General features: G+C 48.3%; 7 protein-coding genes across 7 annotated transcripts; 5 read left to right on the forward strand and 2 right to left on the reverse strand.

Annotated features, from left to right (window-relative positions):
• Positions 1 to 338: 338 nt before the first annotated feature.
• BDW47DRAFT_106547 (uncharacterized protein) lies at positions 339 to 696 on the reverse strand. The gene has a single exon (XM_024812790.1). The coding sequence runs from the start codon at positions 680 to 682 to the stop codon at positions 419 to 421; it is 264 nt and encodes an 87-aa protein (XP_024671639.1). The 5' UTR covers positions 683 to 696; the 3' UTR covers positions 339 to 418.
• Positions 697 to 2,102: 1,406 nt separating this feature from the next.
• On the forward strand, positions 2,103 to 4,510 carry BDW47DRAFT_117833 (phthalate transporter; the record flags this gene model as incomplete). Its single annotated transcript, XM_024815129.1, has 7 exons — positions 2,103 to 2,142; positions 2,776 to 2,959; positions 3,029 to 3,200; positions 3,248 to 3,499; positions 3,589 to 4,099; positions 4,152 to 4,188; positions 4,243 to 4,510. The coding sequence occupies 7 exons, from the start codon at positions 2,103 to 2,105 to the stop codon at positions 4,508 to 4,510; spliced, it is 1,464 nt and encodes a 487-aa protein (XP_024671640.1).
• Positions 4,511 to 4,998: 488 nt separating this feature from the next.
• BDW47DRAFT_126097 (NAD(P)-binding protein) lies at positions 4,999 to 6,059 on the reverse strand (the record flags this gene model as incomplete). Its single annotated transcript, XM_024816493.1, has 2 exons — positions 4,999 to 5,591; positions 5,645 to 6,059. The coding sequence occupies 2 exons, from the start codon at positions 6,057 to 6,059 to the stop codon at positions 4,999 to 5,001; spliced, it is 1,008 nt and encodes a 335-aa protein (XP_024671641.1).
• Positions 6,060 to 7,218: 1,159 nt separating this feature from the next.
• BDW47DRAFT_131901 (TauD/TfdA dioxygenase family protein) lies at positions 7,219 to 8,501 on the forward strand (the record flags this gene model as incomplete). The annotated part of the gene is made up of 4 exons (XM_024817418.1): positions 7,219 to 7,423; positions 7,477 to 7,806; positions 7,862 to 8,236; positions 8,292 to 8,501. The coding sequence occupies 4 exons, from the start codon at positions 7,219 to 7,221 to the stop codon at positions 8,459 to 8,461; spliced, it is 1,080 nt and encodes a 359-aa protein (XP_024671642.1). The 3' UTR covers positions 8,462 to 8,501.
• Positions 8,502 to 9,369: 868 nt separating this feature from the next.
• Positions 9,370 to 10,203, forward strand: BDW47DRAFT_126099 (glutathione S-transferase family protein; the record flags this gene model as incomplete). Its single annotated transcript, XM_024816494.1, has 3 exons — positions 9,370 to 9,500; positions 9,563 to 9,768; positions 9,830 to 10,203. The coding sequence occupies 3 exons, from the start codon at positions 9,370 to 9,372 to the stop codon at positions 10,201 to 10,203; spliced, it is 711 nt and encodes a 236-aa protein (XP_024671643.1).
• Positions 10,204 to 12,685: 2,482 nt separating this feature from the next.
• Positions 12,686 to 13,407, forward strand: BDW47DRAFT_126100 (glutathione S-transferase family protein; the record flags this gene model as incomplete). Its single annotated transcript, XM_024816495.1, has 2 exons — positions 12,686 to 12,739; positions 12,796 to 13,407. The coding sequence occupies 2 exons, from the start codon at positions 12,686 to 12,688 to the stop codon at positions 13,405 to 13,407; spliced, it is 666 nt and encodes a 221-aa protein (XP_024671644.1).
• A 1,914-nt stretch (positions 13,408 to 15,321) lies between these two features.
• BDW47DRAFT_131905 (uncharacterized protein) lies at positions 15,322 to 16,959 on the forward strand (the record flags this gene model as incomplete). Its single annotated transcript, XM_024817419.1, has 3 exons — positions 15,322 to 15,399; positions 15,516 to 16,515; positions 16,562 to 16,959. 3 exons carry the CDS (start codon positions 15,322 to 15,324, stop codon positions 16,957 to 16,959), a joined length of 1,476 nt encoding a protein of 491 aa, XP_024671645.1.
• Positions 16,960 to 17,222: the final 263 nt, after the last annotated feature.

Below are 17,222 nucleotides of genomic sequence, written 5' to 3' on the forward strand. Positions count from 1 at the left end.
AAGAGCCCCTAAAGGCTGATATTCCTGGTCTGGAAAACTTCCAGGGCCAAATTATTCATCCGCAATTCTGGCCCGAGGACCTTGACTACAAGAACAAAAAGGTCATCATCATTGGTAGTGGTGCCACTGCGATCACACTCCTGCCGAAGATAGCCAAGGAGGCGGCGAATGTGACAATGCTACAGCGTAGTCCGACCTGGATTCAGTCAATTCCCAACACAACCAACAACCGTAGGCTATCATATCTACTGCCAACAAGCCTTTACCACAGACTACAACGCGCCATCTGGATCCAAAGACAGCGTATCTTCTTCCTCTTCTGCCAGTGCTTTCCATCCCTCTCAGCCTGGTACCTAAAGTTGGGCGTGAAATGGCATCTCCCCAGCCGCGTCGCCTACGACCCGCACTTCAAGCCCCGCTACGACCCTTGGGACCAGCGACTATGTGTCTGCCCGAATGGCGACTTCTTCGACAGCCTACGCAACGACAAGGCTAACATCTGCACTGACACCATCAAAACCGTCACTAAGAAGGGTATCACCCTCAACTCGAGCGAGACGCTCGACGCGGACATCATCATCACAGCGACCGGGCTTAAGCTACAGATCGCCGGTGGCGTCGCGCTAACAGTGGACGGGCAGAAGTTCGACATTAGCTCTAAGTACATGTGGAACGGAGTCATGCTGCAGGATCTTCCCAACGTCGCCTTCGTGATCGGATACACCAACGCTTCGTGGACACTGGGTGCTGAAGCCACCGCAAAATGCATCATCCGCCTTATCAAGATGCTCGAGTCGCGCAAGCTCGTTGCTGCGGTCCCAATCGTGAAGGACGAGGAAGCTTCTCTCCTACAGGAGCGCCCGTTGGTGAAACTCAAATCGACATACATTATCGACGGACCCCGTGTTTTCCCTCGCGCGGCGGATCGGGGTCCTTGGAAGCCGCGTGACCACTATGGTAAGGATATTCGCTTCGCGACGAAGGGGAACCTTGATGATGGGCTCGAGTTTGTACAGGGCCCCAGCCTGCGTTTGCGGAAGAAGCTGGCTTGAGTTTTGCGTATTTGATTTGACGGGATAATGCCTTTACACGTGACTGCAGACTTGGCGCTTTCTTTTGGTGGTATATAGCAAACCTTTGAAGATAATATGAAGATATGTGATCCTGTAAATATACGACACTGTTTCTTGTATTCACAATGCCATTGTTTTGAAGTGATCACACTGCATCCTAGGGTGATAGGGATCTTAAAACGATGATGTTAGTGCACGATCTGTGGAGTAATAGCCTCGGAGTCTGATATGGAACTACATACTGAGCGATGCGCGAAGCGTGCATGGGACCATTTCCCGCTTACTTTTGCGAGCTCTCGGCTAGCCCTCGCCCCCAAATATGTGTACGTCTTGCGTATTGCGAGCTGAGATGATAGCATTCATTTGCATTTGACCTATTTGCTCCTTCGTGTAAAACAGGGACAGTTGGCTGCGGGTTCTTTGGGGCCTGCGCCTTTCGGGCTGACACTCAAACCATTGAGCTATGACTGCATTAGCGCACGTTAGTCAGTGATTTTGATCTGATCTCCACACGTACGGAAGATGGTATACAGATAGCAGCACATTGAGTTTATAAACTCACCTTTATTCCCACATTGAACGAAAGGCAGTCTGTTCTAAAGACAGGTTTCGCCCCAGGAAACTTTTAAAGTCGGCATTCCGCATCAAAACCTCCACATTCCAGACCATGTAGTCTCGCAGCATGTTTTTTAAATTCTCCATGTACTCACTATCCTCAAAAACAAATACCAAGAGAAAGATTTTTTTACTCTTTCTTGTCGAATACTTCTTAATGCAATCGTTTTTCAAATAGAGTAAAATTATCAAGCAATCGTAGCAGCCGATAGAAAGATAGGGCACTAAGAGAAAGCCCAGCCTATTCTGACTCCAAAACTATAAATTTCAGCGTGACTCAGGAACACTGCTGCATAGCTCATGAGAGGACCATTGATCAAGTGTTTTTCAGACCCCGATCGTGGTGTATGGCCAAGTCCTGCCACACACCAAGGCGCTCGGTATAGGGGCCAAGTGATTGAAACCTGAATATCTATGCCTGTCCATATCCAGACAACCGACACCTACCGAGAAAGTGAAAGATCGAGAATGATCGGCCGTCTTTTCAGCTCTACCGACGCCATGCCGTAAGCCGAAGCCCACCGATACGATACAGCAGTCCCGGCTTTTTTAGGGGCAAATGAACAAAGGTCGGACAATTCCCTGGCCACCAGTCTTTCTGTAGATCGAAAAATCCCACTGCATTGTGAACTAATTTGTCAAGGGGAATTTAAGACTGCATTTGAGATGCCTCAACATAACTAGATGGCGCTGTACATTAGATGTACGAAGCACAAGTAGAACGGCATGGTACAAAGAAGTGGGCTGTCTAGTTATTTGGCGGAGATAAGTCACAATTAGTTCTCGGCAGTCCGCAAGTTGACAGCAACCCTGGGCCGCTGGAGAATCCCCCACTCCACTGTTTGATACACAGAGCCTTAGACTATCCCATTAACCCGAGATCATCGTACCCCACAAAACACCGTATAGCTGCTTATATTTGCGGGGAAGATGTGGGCTCTCTCCGTTTGTCTCAGGACCCACGGTTACCCCGCAAAGGGTTTCTATCCACCGAAATGGGAGTAGACATAAGATTCACCCATTGAGCGCGAAGTTGAGAACAGAAACAAAAAAGTTATCATGAAGGACTTACATCAACAGGATCAAGTCGGAGACATCGGAGACACTGAAAAGAATGAATTCCATAATGAGGGACTCATAAACTCTTTCAATCCGGATGAGCAGAAGAGAATCGTCCGACGAGTTGATAGTCGCTTGGTTATTACTGTGGGATGTTTATTCATTGTCAGTCTGTTGGATCGAACAAACCTCGGAGCTGCTTCGGTTGCAGGGTAAGTGCAATGGATCGCAATTGTCTATACGGCAGGTCTGTACATACGTACTCAGCTAACCAAACCCAGAATGCAGAAAGAGCTGGATATGAACGCATCCAACAATGGCTACAGTATCACTTCGTTGGTATTCTTCGTCACATACACCGTCTTCCAGATCCCTGCCACAGTCATTATTCGCAAACTTGGGCCCCGAATTTTCCTCGCGGGCATTGTGACTCTCTGGGGAGGCGTTATGATTGTAAGTATCAATAACTCAAAACTAAAGCGTCTTGTTAATGATCTTAGGGTTTCGGCTTTGTCAAGGACTGGGAATCCATGGCTGGCTTACGCGCAACCCTCGGTGGTCTAGAGGCTGGACTGTTCCCCGGCAGCGTCTATCTCCTTAGCACTTGGTACCCCCGCTACGAGCTACAAAAGCGCAACGCTGCGTTCTTTCTTATTGGAAGCGTAGCCTCCGGTTTTGGCGGTATCTTAGCCTACGGGTTATCGCAGATGGATGGGCTAGGCGGGATTTCCGGTTGGCGGTGGATTTTCATTGTAAGAATCTAGATGCTCTATGCTCTCTGAATATCGCGGGAGATCTGATTATCACGGAAGAAGCTATACTAATGATATATGGAACACAGATAGAAGGCCTTCTTACGTGTGTCCTAGGCCTCGGTTCCTACATCTTGCTGGTCGACTTCCCGGAAAAAGCTCCGAAGTCCTGGAAATTCCTTAACCAAATCGAAGCCTCATTTATTATCACGACAATCGAACGTGATAGAGCAGATACCACTGTGGAGCCTTTCTCTCTTCGGAAATATCTAGCAAACGGCAAAGACAGTAAGGTCTGGGCATATGCGATCTTATATATGTTAGCTACTATGCCTAGCTACGCAATCGCATACTTTCTTCCGATCATTCTGCAAGATAGCATGCACTTTCCCGTGGTGAAGGCGCAATGTCTTGTTGCGCCACCGTATGCTTTTGCGGGTGTGGTGATGTACACCCAGGCAGTTTACTCAGATAAATGGCGTCTGCGGGGACCCATCATTATTGGAAACGCGCTTGTGGCGATCCTTGGGCTAGCGCTGCTAGGTTTTCATAAGGATCCGGCCCCCCGGTATTTTGGAGTCTTCTTAGCTACTGCTGGTGGTGAGTGAACGCTCTTGTCTCGTGGCTATAACCATACTAATGTCTGTTGTAGCAACTGCAAACTGTCCAGCGCTGGTATCTTGGCAAAGGTAATAGTGTTGCTTCCAGAATGTGTTTTTATTTTAGTCTCTAATTGGCTCTAGCAACAACATCCGTGGCCAATGGAAGCGAGCCTTTACATCTGCGACATCGATCGGTGGAGGCAGTATTGGAGGCATCATTGCGACAACAGTATTCCGCGCTCAAGATGCTCCTGATTATATACCAGGTCTAATCGCCGCTATATTGGCCAATGGTTTGATTGTCGTACTTGCGAGCCTACTCACACGTAAGTTCAATCGGGCAAACAAACGAGTCGATGCTGGAGGAAAGCCGATTGAGGGACAGATTGGGTTCAAGTATACGTATTGATGAGGCTGTCCAACCAATACAAGGAATGATCAGGAATGTGAAGGAGAGAGTTTTATTAGGAAAGAGGATGAAGAGACCCCAGAATAAATGTCAACTAGTCAACTATATATCCGTGATCGAGCAGAGAAAGAGCGCAGCCGGGTTCGACGGGAGAGAAAAGATAGTTCCCTCAATCTCGCCATTCCCCACATGAGCGCATTTCAGCAACAGCCCAGACTCGGTCTACCCCCGTTCCGGTGCGCGGCCACGCTTTAACCGGTGATAGCCGTGGCTTGGTAAATGCAGAGGGAAACATGAGGGTATTTACATACATGCATCCAAGTTGTTTTACTGCCAACTTGATTCTTGTATAGAGAATTGTGGGATCAATTTTTACTCTACAGCTTTGCTTCCAGTCTTATCACCACAAAGACAACCGTCCCATACTTGACATAAATATAACTTGAATTGGATGGTTGAGTTGCTCTTGATTTGTTGGGCGCTGTCATTCAAATCTCACCCGATGCATTCTTGAGAAAACCAAGCTGCTGATCCATCACCCCCTGCACTATGTCCTCGAATGGGCGCCATTTCATTCCAAGCTCTGTCTCCGCCTTGGTCGTATTGGTTCGGTCCAACACACCTTGCGCATCCTCGGTGATGACGGATCCAGCATCTGGGTAACGCTTTTTCACAAACCGCGCAATCTCTGGCACTGTAGTACTTTCTCCAACCAACAGATACTTCGAGCCATCCACGATCTTCGGGTCTAGCGCTCTGATATGCGCTTCGGCTACATCCTGAACATGCACTGCCGTCAAAAACCCAGTCGGGGTGCCTGCCATGATAAATCCCCATAGAGCCGAGTTGGACCCTCCCATAATTCCTGCCGCAGATGTTTGCACGAGATTGGGGCCATACACATATCCTGGGTGCATCGAGACCAAGGCGTACTGAGGTTTGGCTGTTTTCCAGAAGTCCCAGGTTGCATTGTTTGCAAGCAGTTTGGAAGCCATGTACAGTATCATGGGTGTTGCAGCCGGGTTTGCGGGGTCCTCGAAACTTCCCCTTTCATCGACTGAGAGATTCCAATCATTGTCCTCTGGAAATGTTGTCAATATGCCGATGTGGAACCAAAGAAAGAATGTGGTTTACCTTTGATAACTCCACCATCTGGAAGACCAGCCAATGGAACCAAAGCAGCCGAGGATGAGGTTATCACGATCTTCTTGATGCTCGGTACCTTGGCTGCCGCCTTCAGCAAGGCAGTGGTTCCTTTGACCGCTGGAGTGAAGTACGTTTCCTTGTCGGTGCCATGAGGAAGAGGAGATGCAAGGTGGAGCACAAACTCCACACCGTCCAGCTTGCCACTGAATGCCGTTTCATCGGTGAGGTCTGGAATGATGACATATTCGATCTGCTTGCTGTACTGTGACAGCAAAGTCTGCAGGTGGTCCGAGGGCTTGCGAAGACAAACTCGTAGTTGATATCCGGCCTTTAGAGCTTCCACGGCAGTGGCACTTCCAATAAAGCCAGAGGCCCCAGTAATGAAGATTAATCCCTTAGACATTTTCTTTCAGTTCCTTGGTTGTTGATTACAGAAAGTAGAGTCTAGTGTACTCTCTTTTATACTTAAGTTTTTGTTTTTGAATTTGTCATCTACAGTGTATTTTCACAATAAACTCTGGCATATGACAAATGTGCCTCCAAATACCGAGCTTTAAACAGCTCGCGAAAATGATATTAATACTAGGGAATATTCGAGGACGATGAAACGACCAAGACACCGAATCACTACATAGCCTAGTTCTCTATACTATGTTATTGTACTTGTCTTTCGTACGTGTACGTGTTGTTTACAATGCCTGCTAGCTATGTTATTTGCCTCAAACGTCATCGCAAATTTCCCTTAATGAATAATTCAAAAATAAGCCGAGTCTTTCAATCTATAGAAAGGACCAATGGCCAGGAAACTGTCCGGCCTTTTTTTTTTTTTTTTCTTTTTTTTCATTTGGCCCTAGAAAAGCCGGAACTACTGTGTCGGCGGGCATCGGCGGGCATCAGCTTTCGGCACATGACGGCCCGACGTAGATGGCTGACATACGGCAAATCACTCTACATTATTCACTATATAATTTCTCTCGGTAGAGGTCGGTTGTCGGGATATGGAGAGGCCGTTTTTTTAGGTTGTCATTAGCTTTGCCCTTGTACCGAGCCCCTTGGCGTCTGATCGTATGGTGCTGATCTTTCGGTGTTCTAATCGCGGGGAAGGTGTGTGATTCGCGGATATGCTATTTCTGGAGTCGATGTCGAATTCGCCTACCTATCACAACATATCCCCGCCCTCTTCTAAACTTGGCAAGTTCTTCCTTCCTGAATCTTTCCCCGCTTTTCTAACCCGTCGTAGATGCTGATTTACCCTGCCGAGAGGGTAATCGGCCTCTGGTGGCACTCGGGTTCACAATCATTTTCATCTACCCATTTACCAAGATCTACTTTCGGGAGGCGGGTGGCGGAGAGGACGATGTGCGTCAGTATTCATCCACAGCGGGATTGCGATAAAACGGGGGCAGAACACTGTTGCTGATCTCAGATATCGGAATAGAGATACCCGTAGATCTGCTGAAATAGGATATAAAACGAACACCCTTCCCGTCCGTTCTGATCATCACGACTGTATTTCAAGATTCTAAATCCTCTGGACAACGAGTAAATTCCTCTCTACAATTATGTCTCCCTCTCTTGCCACCGAGTCTGCAATCCCTGTTGCACCAGGCCCCGGACGAGCGCCTTTGAAACTTAGCGGTGCTTTGGATGCTTTTGAGTCCTTTGATGTCACGCCAGTCATTGGACGCGAGTTTCCCAATGCAAGCTTGAAGGACTTTCTGTGTGCTCCAAACTCCGATGATCTGCTTCGGGATCTTTCCATTACGAGTCAGACAAACCCCAACTCTCATATTAATTCTACGCTCATAACCCTATTCTAGTTTCCCAGCGAGGAGTCGTCTTCTTCCGCAAGCAGGATGCCCTGACTGACGACATGCAAAAGGAATTGGCTCAGCGACTTGGAGAGCTCTCGGGAAAGCCGAAGACTTCCGGATTACATGTTCACCCAATTGCTAACTCACGCCGAGAGCAAGGTGTCAAGGATGACGAAATCAGTGTGATCAACTCACAGGAGGGGAAAAAGCTGTACAAGTCCCGTGCTACCCGCCACCAGACCGCCAGAAAGGAGTGGCATAGCGACATTACTTTTGAACCTATTCCGAGTGACTATACGATCTTGCGTTTGACCGTTCTTCCAAGGACTGGCGGAGGTAAGCATTAATCCTCCATCTCTTATGATCTTGTGGCGCTCATGCACAAGTCTAGATACTCTGTGGGCTTCGGGATACGAACTATATGACCGCCTTTCACCACCTTACCAGAAATTCTTGGAAGGGTTGGAGGCAACCTTTTCGCAGCCTCAATTCAATCAATTTGCGAAGGATAGCGGCTTCGAGGTTTTCAAGGGCCCTCGCGGTGCCCCTGAGAATGTCGGGGAAGATCTGCGTGCTGTGCACCCAGTAATCCGCACCAATCCTGTCACAGGATGGAAGAGTGTCTTTGCTATTGGCACTCATGTGGAGAAAATCAACGGACTGAGCGACGAAGAGAGCAAACATCTCACCGACTGGTTCGTAAACTTGATCATGGAGAATCATGATCTGCAAGTGCGCCACCGCTGGCAAAACCCGAATGATCTCGGTATGTCGTCTCGTATTTATGTTTGCAAACTGCTTGTAGCTGACATCTTTGATAGCTGTCTGGGATAACCGGTCCACATATCACGCAGCGACTTGGGACTACGAAGATATTGGTCCACGGGCTGGCCACCGCGCTGTCAGTCTTGGAGAAGTGCCGTTTTACGACTTGAAGAGCACTGGAAGACGGGAAGCGCTGGAGAGAGAAGCACTTGAGAAAGGCAAATAAAGCAGTCACCACCATTTGTGCTCTATCAACGCGATCGTCAAACGTTGCTTGTGATTGTCTGTTTCCGTAAATAGAAAAGAGTATGTCGACGGCTATTTTGTTTTATATATTGCATGCCAGCAGGGCATTTTCTCATTGAATCCAATTATCATCCTGCTTGACTTCCACAATTAAAGTTCAACGTAGCTTATACTGACTCAGAGCCCCTGGTCCATTATGATTTCAATGCGCGCGTTTCGTCATATTATTCATCCTCAGAAAATTCATCGTGATCCCCTTAGGTCTAATGCCCCATAGACCTTGGTCTTGGAGAGGAAGCTATGAATCTGAGGACAACACGAATTGTAATGGACTAACTGACTGACTGACTCGAAGGAAAAGAGAAGAACGGAATGAAGAGACGGATCTATCTACACTACAGTCCTAAAACAAATACGGTCCATAATCCACATGCATCTTCGTGCTTTCTATCCGAGTAGATAGAAATTCATCTCCTTTGACAACAAAGATAAGTGGAAAGTGGATGGGACATAAGGCGGTAAGAAGAACGGTCAGGTCGTGCTGGTCCAATCCGTCCTTCGTATCCGACCGTCGCCGCACTTGACCGAAAGGTTAAGTTTCGGCCCGCCTCACCGAATGGCCCCACTTCCGCCGAAAGATTAAGACCAAACGACGAGGCTTAGGCTCGGCATCGCCCGCGGGAAATGACATAGTTGGTGAGTGGAGAAGTGTAGCTGACAAATTGACCCCTGGAAACTGCGGGGTGTATACAGCTCAACGTTGAGTCGCGGGGCATAAGAGTTCCCGTACACACCCCGGAGATATTTCCTTATACCCTCAGCGCCAGCTCGTTCAAACCTGCTTCGCGACTCTTTACTTTCTCATCCACAATCCGCGCCTCCCTCACCATGTCGTCTGATATCACACTCTATACCTGGAACACAGCCAACGGCATCAAGGCCTCTATCACCTTGGAGGAGCTTGGTCTCTCCTATAAGACTGTGCGAATCGATATTGGAAGCAACATTCAGAAGGAGGAGTACGATTATTCTCGGCATCCCTGGCACAGAAGTCTTCCTGCTAATAACGATCAAAACCTAGGTGGTTCTTGAAGATTAACCCCAATGGCCGCATCCCTGCCCTCACCGACGGCCCACAACGCGTTTTTGAGAGTGGTTCCATTATGCTTTACCTCGCCGACAAATACGATACCGACCGCAAGATCAGCTATGCGCCTGACACTCCCGAGTACATTGAGCAGGTGTCCTGGCTGATGTTCCAAACAGGTGGAATTGGTCCAATGCAGGGTATGTTGAAAAGAGGAGATGGATTTCTCGCGGGGTGTTTTTTTGATTGTCATGTCTCTAGGCCAAGCAAACCACTTCCGACTTGTCGCTAGTGTCCGCTCCGACTACGCCATCAAGCGGTACATCGACGAGACCAAGCGCCTTTACTCTGTCCTGGAATCCCGTCTGAAAGAGAGCACCTACCTGGCGGGCCCTAAGTACACAATCGCCGACATCACCAACTACACGTGGGTCCGCCGTGGTCCTCAAATGCTGGAGATCGATCTCTCTGAGTTCCCGGCCCTCAAGAACTGGGTAGATGAGATCGACAAGCGCGCTGCGGTGCGGAAGGGCGCGGACGTGCCTCACCTTGACCGCACAGACGAGCAATGGAATGAAATCCTCCGAAGCGCTCGCGCTAAGATTGATGGAATGACCAATTCTGATCAGCATTAGGCGGTTGGGATGTATTTTTTATGTGCTAACCTGTCACGAAAGGTATTGTCTTACCCAGGTGGTGTCTTGTTTAATAATACAAAGGAAATAAAAATTATACAACACCACGTTCGATGATTTGACAGTGTTCCAGGAGAAATGAGAGGGTTCCATTGCCAGCGAAGTCAGAGGAAGCAAGAAACACCGTTGTGTGAAGTAGGTGTTTATCTAGGGACGCAGTCAATTCATCTCACAGACAGCGCTCGGCCTCATGATTGCTTGTTGGATTGTCTTACCCCATCAAGAAAGTGGAAGATTTGATTAACCCCGCTGCAATTTCCTTTTCTGATTCTTTTCTTCAACAATCAATAAGGACAAGTACAGCCAGGGTCGGTAAGACGGCGGACCTTGATCAGATAGACGAGTGAGTACTCCACAGCGCGCAGAAGTATGAGTCTCGGCGTGATACCCCGTTTTTTAAACCGGGGGTGGTGTTTGAAATTTTCCTGAGCTACTCGTGGAGGTCTCACGAGATGCAAATGGTGTTGTTTAGAATTGAAAGGTCAAACATGCTCATAATATGGTCGGCTAGCAGACTCCTTTCCCAGCGGAACCGGATCGATGCAGAGATTATCGAGTCCCGGTCTTCAAGGGCATTGAACTCGCAGTATATGCGTAGATTTCCGCCTGTTGTTGCTGTTTACTCTTTGCCCCAGTCTCCTAGGCATGGGAACCCGCCACTGATCAGAGCGTTTTAGTCCTTAAAGGGCATAGTGGTACTGTTGATGTTTCTGCCTCACGTAGATAGGACCTTGCTTCCTAACCCTAATAGCCCGTACGTGGTCAAAAGTAGATCTGAGCACCTGCTAGCCGGAGGGTCTTTGTGATTTTGAATCGTCTAGATGGCCGCCTGGCTGTCGGAGAAAATGACAAGTTCTCGAGTCACGTTTTGTTGATCTTGGTTGTCTTTCCTGGCCCATGCCAGTGCTATGTCGATGTCGCCGAGCTCTGCCGTGTACGCCGTGGATTGGGAGTCTGTGCCCAAATGTCATCGCTGGGTTATTCTTTTTTTAAGCGGCACGTACCTGGCCTTTCCACTTTCTGTCATCTTAATAAACATACTACACAGTCACATCTGGCTCAACCACCCTGGTTTCAACAAGTTTGGCTGGTACCTGGAGAAGGTTGCCAGTCACCAAAGAGTTATTCCTGCGACTTGCCTCTAAACCCTTCTTCCCTTCGAGAACAACAGGGCGGCATTATGAACGCGTAACTCGCTATCAAGTTCCATTCTTAACAATAGCCAGCCAAGATACCGATCAGTACAGGAATCGCCGTTCGCATTCCAATTACTCCTCTTCAGGAAAACCAACATGGAAATGACCCTTCAATTTTCCAGGGAGCGAGGTGATCTTCTGGAAATAAGAATAGTCAAATCGCTGTGGCCAGGATACTAGCATCATTCTGAAATCCGCTGTAATACCACAAAGCCATCCACAACACCACCAAACATACATTATGGTCACGCTATATCCATCTGCATCGTCGAAGACTAGCAAGCGTGCAACCCCCAGCACGACTTACAGATCTACGGTGCGATGACTACCAGAACGATATCCTATGGATAGCTGCTTCGGCTGATCTAAAAATCCTTTTCTCATTTCTAAAGGTCCAAGACAAAACGTCGTATCTGAAAACCACCTTTTGCTCGCTTATAAAGCTACTTTCAACTAATCATATGCCTCGCTGCACAACGTCATTCATTACACCTCAAATCAGGCCTATTCTACCTCATATGAGCCTACATACGGCCCTAGAATTCGGTAATTTGCACGCACGTTACTATATATATCGCGCTTAGCTATTCTGCCATATTTAGGCCAGTTGCTCTCCTTATATAGAGAATCAGACGTCATCTACTAAGTGATTGGACCATATAGCTCCGATAGACTGATACGCGGCGCTACATTTGGTCAACGATTACGGAATTACGGGTCTTGGACTCAGTTGTTATTTGAACCCAGGATCAATGGTCCTGGTGACTCAAGGAGTCGGGAGAGGGGTAGAAATTCATACCTTTGTTGGGGGGATGGGAGTTACTTGTTGGTAGTTACGCCGGCAAAACGCTCCACGGGCATGAGGTTCGCCTTGGTTGGTGGTTTCCCCACTCCCGCCGAGAGTCGCCTTACCACCAGCATGATGATTCACACTCGGAAGTATTTTGCCCGTACCGGCGGCGCTACTCGGTTGATTCGGCTTCGAGCAATGCGGCATGGGATGGAATAGCTGCGGGGTATGTTTATAGAGCGCCGAGTCGGCAGGCCGCCTTCAATTGCCAAGAAGTCCCAGTCGGTTCCTAAATTTCATGATAATTACAAATCGACATACAGTCCCCGCAAGCCATTACAAATGCAAAGGAAAAGAGAAAAAGACAGATATATAAACGTTTATCGTATTATCGCTTCTCCACCACGCACACTTCTCTCGATATCCGCTACACACAATGGCACCATTCGGCAAGATCTGGTCCTACACCCCTAGCCCCCGGGTCATGAGAGTGCGTCCTGCATTACTCCCTTGTTCCGAGTGGCTGCTAATTCAGGCCTCCAACAGCTCCAGGCAGCTGCCAACTTCAATGGTCTGGAGCTGGCCATCCCGGACTTCGTCATGCGCGAGACCAACCGCAGCCCCGAATTCCTGTCCAAGTTCCCGTTCGGCAAGGTGCCCACTTTCGAGGGTGCCGACGGCACCAACCTGATCGAGACGGATGCCATTGCCGAGTATATCTCTCTGAGTGGCCCGGCCGCCGGGCAGCTGATGGGCAGCACGCCTGCCGAGCGGGCCACGATCCGGCAGTGGATCTGCTTTTCCCAGAGTGAGGTCATGGATAACGTGGTGCAGCTGGCGTTGTGGCGTCGGGGGGCCAAGCCCTACGATGAGGCTATTGAGAACAACGCCCTGGAGCGCCTGGATCGCTCGCTCACCTTCCTCGATTCCCACTTGAAGGAGCGCGCCTGGGTGTGCAGTGAGGATAAAATCAACATGGCCGATATCACGCTCGCCTCGGCGCTGGCCTGGGGCTTCTCCATGGGCATCGACGCCGAAATGCGCGCCAAGTACCCGGTCACCGTCGCCTGGTACGAACGCGTCATTGCCGTCGATGAGGTCAAGCAGGCTTTTGGCGAGAAGAATTTCATCGAGAAGCGTCAGGTTCCTCAGAATTAGATAGATCAACCTAGTACACATTCTGCATGCAAATTACACAAGAAAACGCAGCTGCACTCATAAAGATTTTTGGTATTGCCAGACTAAAGACATCATAAACAAACAACACCAACATAGCGTAATTTATATGGCAGTGTTGAAATCAGGTGACTGACTCCGTTTGCTCGCTTTGTCTATATATGCCACTAGCTAGTAGCTTAGCTTCTTCTTCCTATCTCCTTTCCACCTGTGTCGACTCGGCCACCAAGCCTCCGCCCCATAGCAGAGGACTGAGATGACACATGCAGTGGTGGCTTGCTTCAGGAGGACAGCGCTGACACCTCGGACAGTGTTGGCCAGGGGTAGTTGCTTCGGGCAAACCCCTAAAAACAAACTCCCCTAAAAACAAGCTGAATCTTGCATACGTTACACATTTTATAGCACGAATTACTCTGATACTGACCACCCCATAAAGCAAAACACTAGTAATAATGACTTTGTATAGATCCCGCATTAGGAGAGGTTTGCCCGTAGACCAATGGCCGCCGATCCGAGCCGCCCGTCGGTCCATGCAGTGGGATCCAACCAGCCACGGCGGGTCGGAAACCATGGGACGCGCACACGAGTGGGTCTTTGTACGGTGGGTAGCACACATGAAGGGAGATCCACGAAGGTTGTCGTCGAGTTCTTGATTTGTGGTCGATTCCCTTTTCCCCCTCACAGATTTCTCTATGTTGATAAAATTCTTGTGCAGATATGGGGCCTATATAGCCCGACCAAAATGTTGATTCGGTATTCGAGTGCAGAGGATGGAATATGTAAAATGGACGAGTCGAAACTTGTAGATTGAAGCCGACTTAGACAAAGATCGCCTTAGTGATAGAAGCGGTGGCATCAATGCTGAACGTATACGGAGGGTATAAGAGTACTACCAAGGAACGATGGAAAATACCTTGATGGGGGTTAGGGCTAGAGCTTTGGGTTCCAATGTGAGGTGTACTTCTTATATCTAGAGGAAGTCGTGACTGAGGGAAGCATTGGGTGTTATAAATGTCAACTAATGAGCATATCCTCTGTTCCCTTTTCAACTGTGATATCTCTGCTTAGTGCTACATAATTGTATGGCATATTCCTGTAACTAATTCCTTTTCTACACAGAGTATTTGCTAGATAATCATGATAATCAATAGACGTTTATTTAATTGTTGTTCTTGGTAATTCATATTCCCTCGTATCTTATATACAATTCTATTCGTCTATTCCGATATTGGGTGTAGTCGACAAAGTTCTTGTCGGCGTTATACTGATATATAAAATCGGGGTGGTTCAAGGCTCAGCAGTTGAATACATCGATAACGACGCAAAATTTAGTTGGCATATTTGCATGGTCTATAGGCTGAATATTGATTGACAATGGCTGATTGTACAGTGAAGACTCATTCATGTCGATAACTCACGAGGGAGCACAGGGTATTAACGTTCTAAGGAAATCACTCGGATTACCTGACTAGGCATATTCGACTGTATACGGCTAGCCAAGACTATAGCTGATCGCCGAGATGGTCCCAAAATGGTATTTTTGGACTGGGGCAAAGCTAAGAGGGTGTGATAACATATCATAGACCAGTGATGTTTGTCGAATCCTTCAGCCCGGGCAGCACAGCCTCGTCCACGGCCTATAGAATTATAGCATGCTTGCGATTGCGAGGCGATGCTAGCTGCACGACAATGAGACTAGCGCAGATAGGCATCCTGCGGCCATTTAGAGTGTTTTCTGATGTTTTTAAAAATGGTTTAGACTTTCAGGTCGCACTGCATAAATAAATAAGAAGTCTAGGGCTGATGGCTCCCCGCGCTGCATTTTTCTCCATCATATCGGATATTACTCAATTCCCGATCATGCATATAGTTTATTGCTGACCTGATAGAACCACGATGGGAATCTGCTCTGCACAAGCTAATTGTACTGTACCCGATAATTATATTGTACCTTTCGATGCTGATCCTGACATTGTGAGTATCTGAACTGCCACTCGACCACTGATGTACTGAGACCTGCGATCTAGGCTGGAACGGGGGTAAGTGTTGAGATTTTTGATCAATTATTACCTAGTAATGACGCTCTGCAGGTTCTCGCTGCCTTTTTTATTGGTGTATGGTCGACATATATCATAATCGCATGGGGTTACTTCTTTAACGATCGCATATCCAATGACTGTCTCTCTGATCTTGACCGGTGGATCCGACATTATTCACTCACTTTGCCACACCACATTCGACAATGGATCTTCAAGAAAGAAGCCCAGAAATGGACAGGCTCGTCGACAGCACTTATCAAAATCTGTCTCATGATCAGTGACCAGCAACTAGTAACCGGCACCGCAATGCTCCTCATAGGCTTCATCACGCACTGCAACATCCCACAATACTACTTCGAAATAATTGCGGACTACGGATGGGTAACCAACAGTGTCTACCAGACCTCTGTCATGGTCACCTACCCTATTTTCCAGCAAAACCCCGCCATGCGCCACTGGCGCGCGGCGTGGATGACTTGCCAGGCCGGGTTTATTTTCATCTGTCAGATCTTGACCTACCACCAAGACTGGCTGTATCTATTCGGAACACCCACGAGATGTATTTGGGAGAACATGTCGACGGGATACACCAAGGGGTCACAAATGGTCCAGCTGATTATCACCTTAAGCTTCCAGGTATGGAGTTACCTGTTCGCTATGGGCATTTTCTACCCCCGTTACGTCGGATGGACCACCTATTTCCTCCGTGCTGTGAGGTATATCCTTCGGCTCCCGACGAGGTTTCATGTCTGGTTGAGTAGAAGGTGGAAACGCCCATCACGGTTACAGGGGTGTGTACTCGCCACCACGTACGCTATTTTCATTGCGGCTCATATGATGTCGCAAATTTTTGCCTCCTCATTGCTGGAAATAATTCGGGCATTCGCTATGCTGCTTTGGGGATTCTGGTGGATTACCGGGTACAGAATGTCTGATGACCCCTCTCGGGTCGAGGCAATGCAGGGAGGCGAAAACGAATGGTCGACGGGGCAGATGATGCCTCTTCTTATGCTCGCATTGCCGTTGTTTACGGCAATTGAACTATATTGGGGTAAGCCTTTTGTGACCTATCGCGAGGACCCAACTAAACGTCACAGATAATACCACAGAAAAGCCAAAGTCGGAAGACACGGTCGACATTCCACTTCGCACGTGCGAACGAAGCACGATAGACAGTCTTCTATGCAGCACACATTCTCTGATATCGTCACCAGCAGCGTCGTTACTGTCTACCTCTTACACGCCTCGGATCATCAGTTCTTGGAACCTAGATGCGCGCGAAGTGTTCGAGCCGTACTGTCATACGAGGGGTCACGACACCGACTCTCTTGATGTGGAGCCATGCCGCCCGTCCCTGTCAGGGTCGCAGGAGGCTTTTTTCCAGCTGGAGTATCTAACTATTGAGAAATTATGGTTTCGAGTATTGCTCGTTGTTGTTAGCGCGATGATCCTGGGTGGGTTTATTACTGGTGCACTGTTTGGATATGTTATTTAGAGATGGACGAGGGCGTTGCGGCAAAGTGTCTATATAGAGAGCAATTCTCCGTTATCTTCCAAGCGAATCGGTTCCGGTAGACCAAAGTTGCACAAACCTGTACACTGAGTCAAACGTGGCTCAATTAGATAACTCCATGCCATTCCACGTAAGGACTCTATATAGGTCAAAACAGTACACTGTATGACACAATGCAGTTCCAGACGGTGCTCTACGAAGGCCATCCGTCGTCATCGCACCAGCAACGTGCCTTTCGTATGGCG

This window comes from Aspergillus candidus, assembly GCF_002847045.1.
Source record: "Aspergillus candidus strain CBS 102.13 unplaced genomic scaffold BDW47scaffold_25, whole genome shotgun sequence".
Taxonomy (NCBI): Eukaryota; Fungi; Ascomycota; class Eurotiomycetes; order Eurotiales; family Aspergillaceae; genus Aspergillus; species Aspergillus candidus.

Excerpts from the sequence above, each read along its gene's own strand:
- BDW47DRAFT_106547 (XM_024812790.1), bottom strand. The coding sequence starts at position 682 with ATGACTCCGTTCCACATGTACTTAGAGCTAATGTCGAACTTCTGCCCG.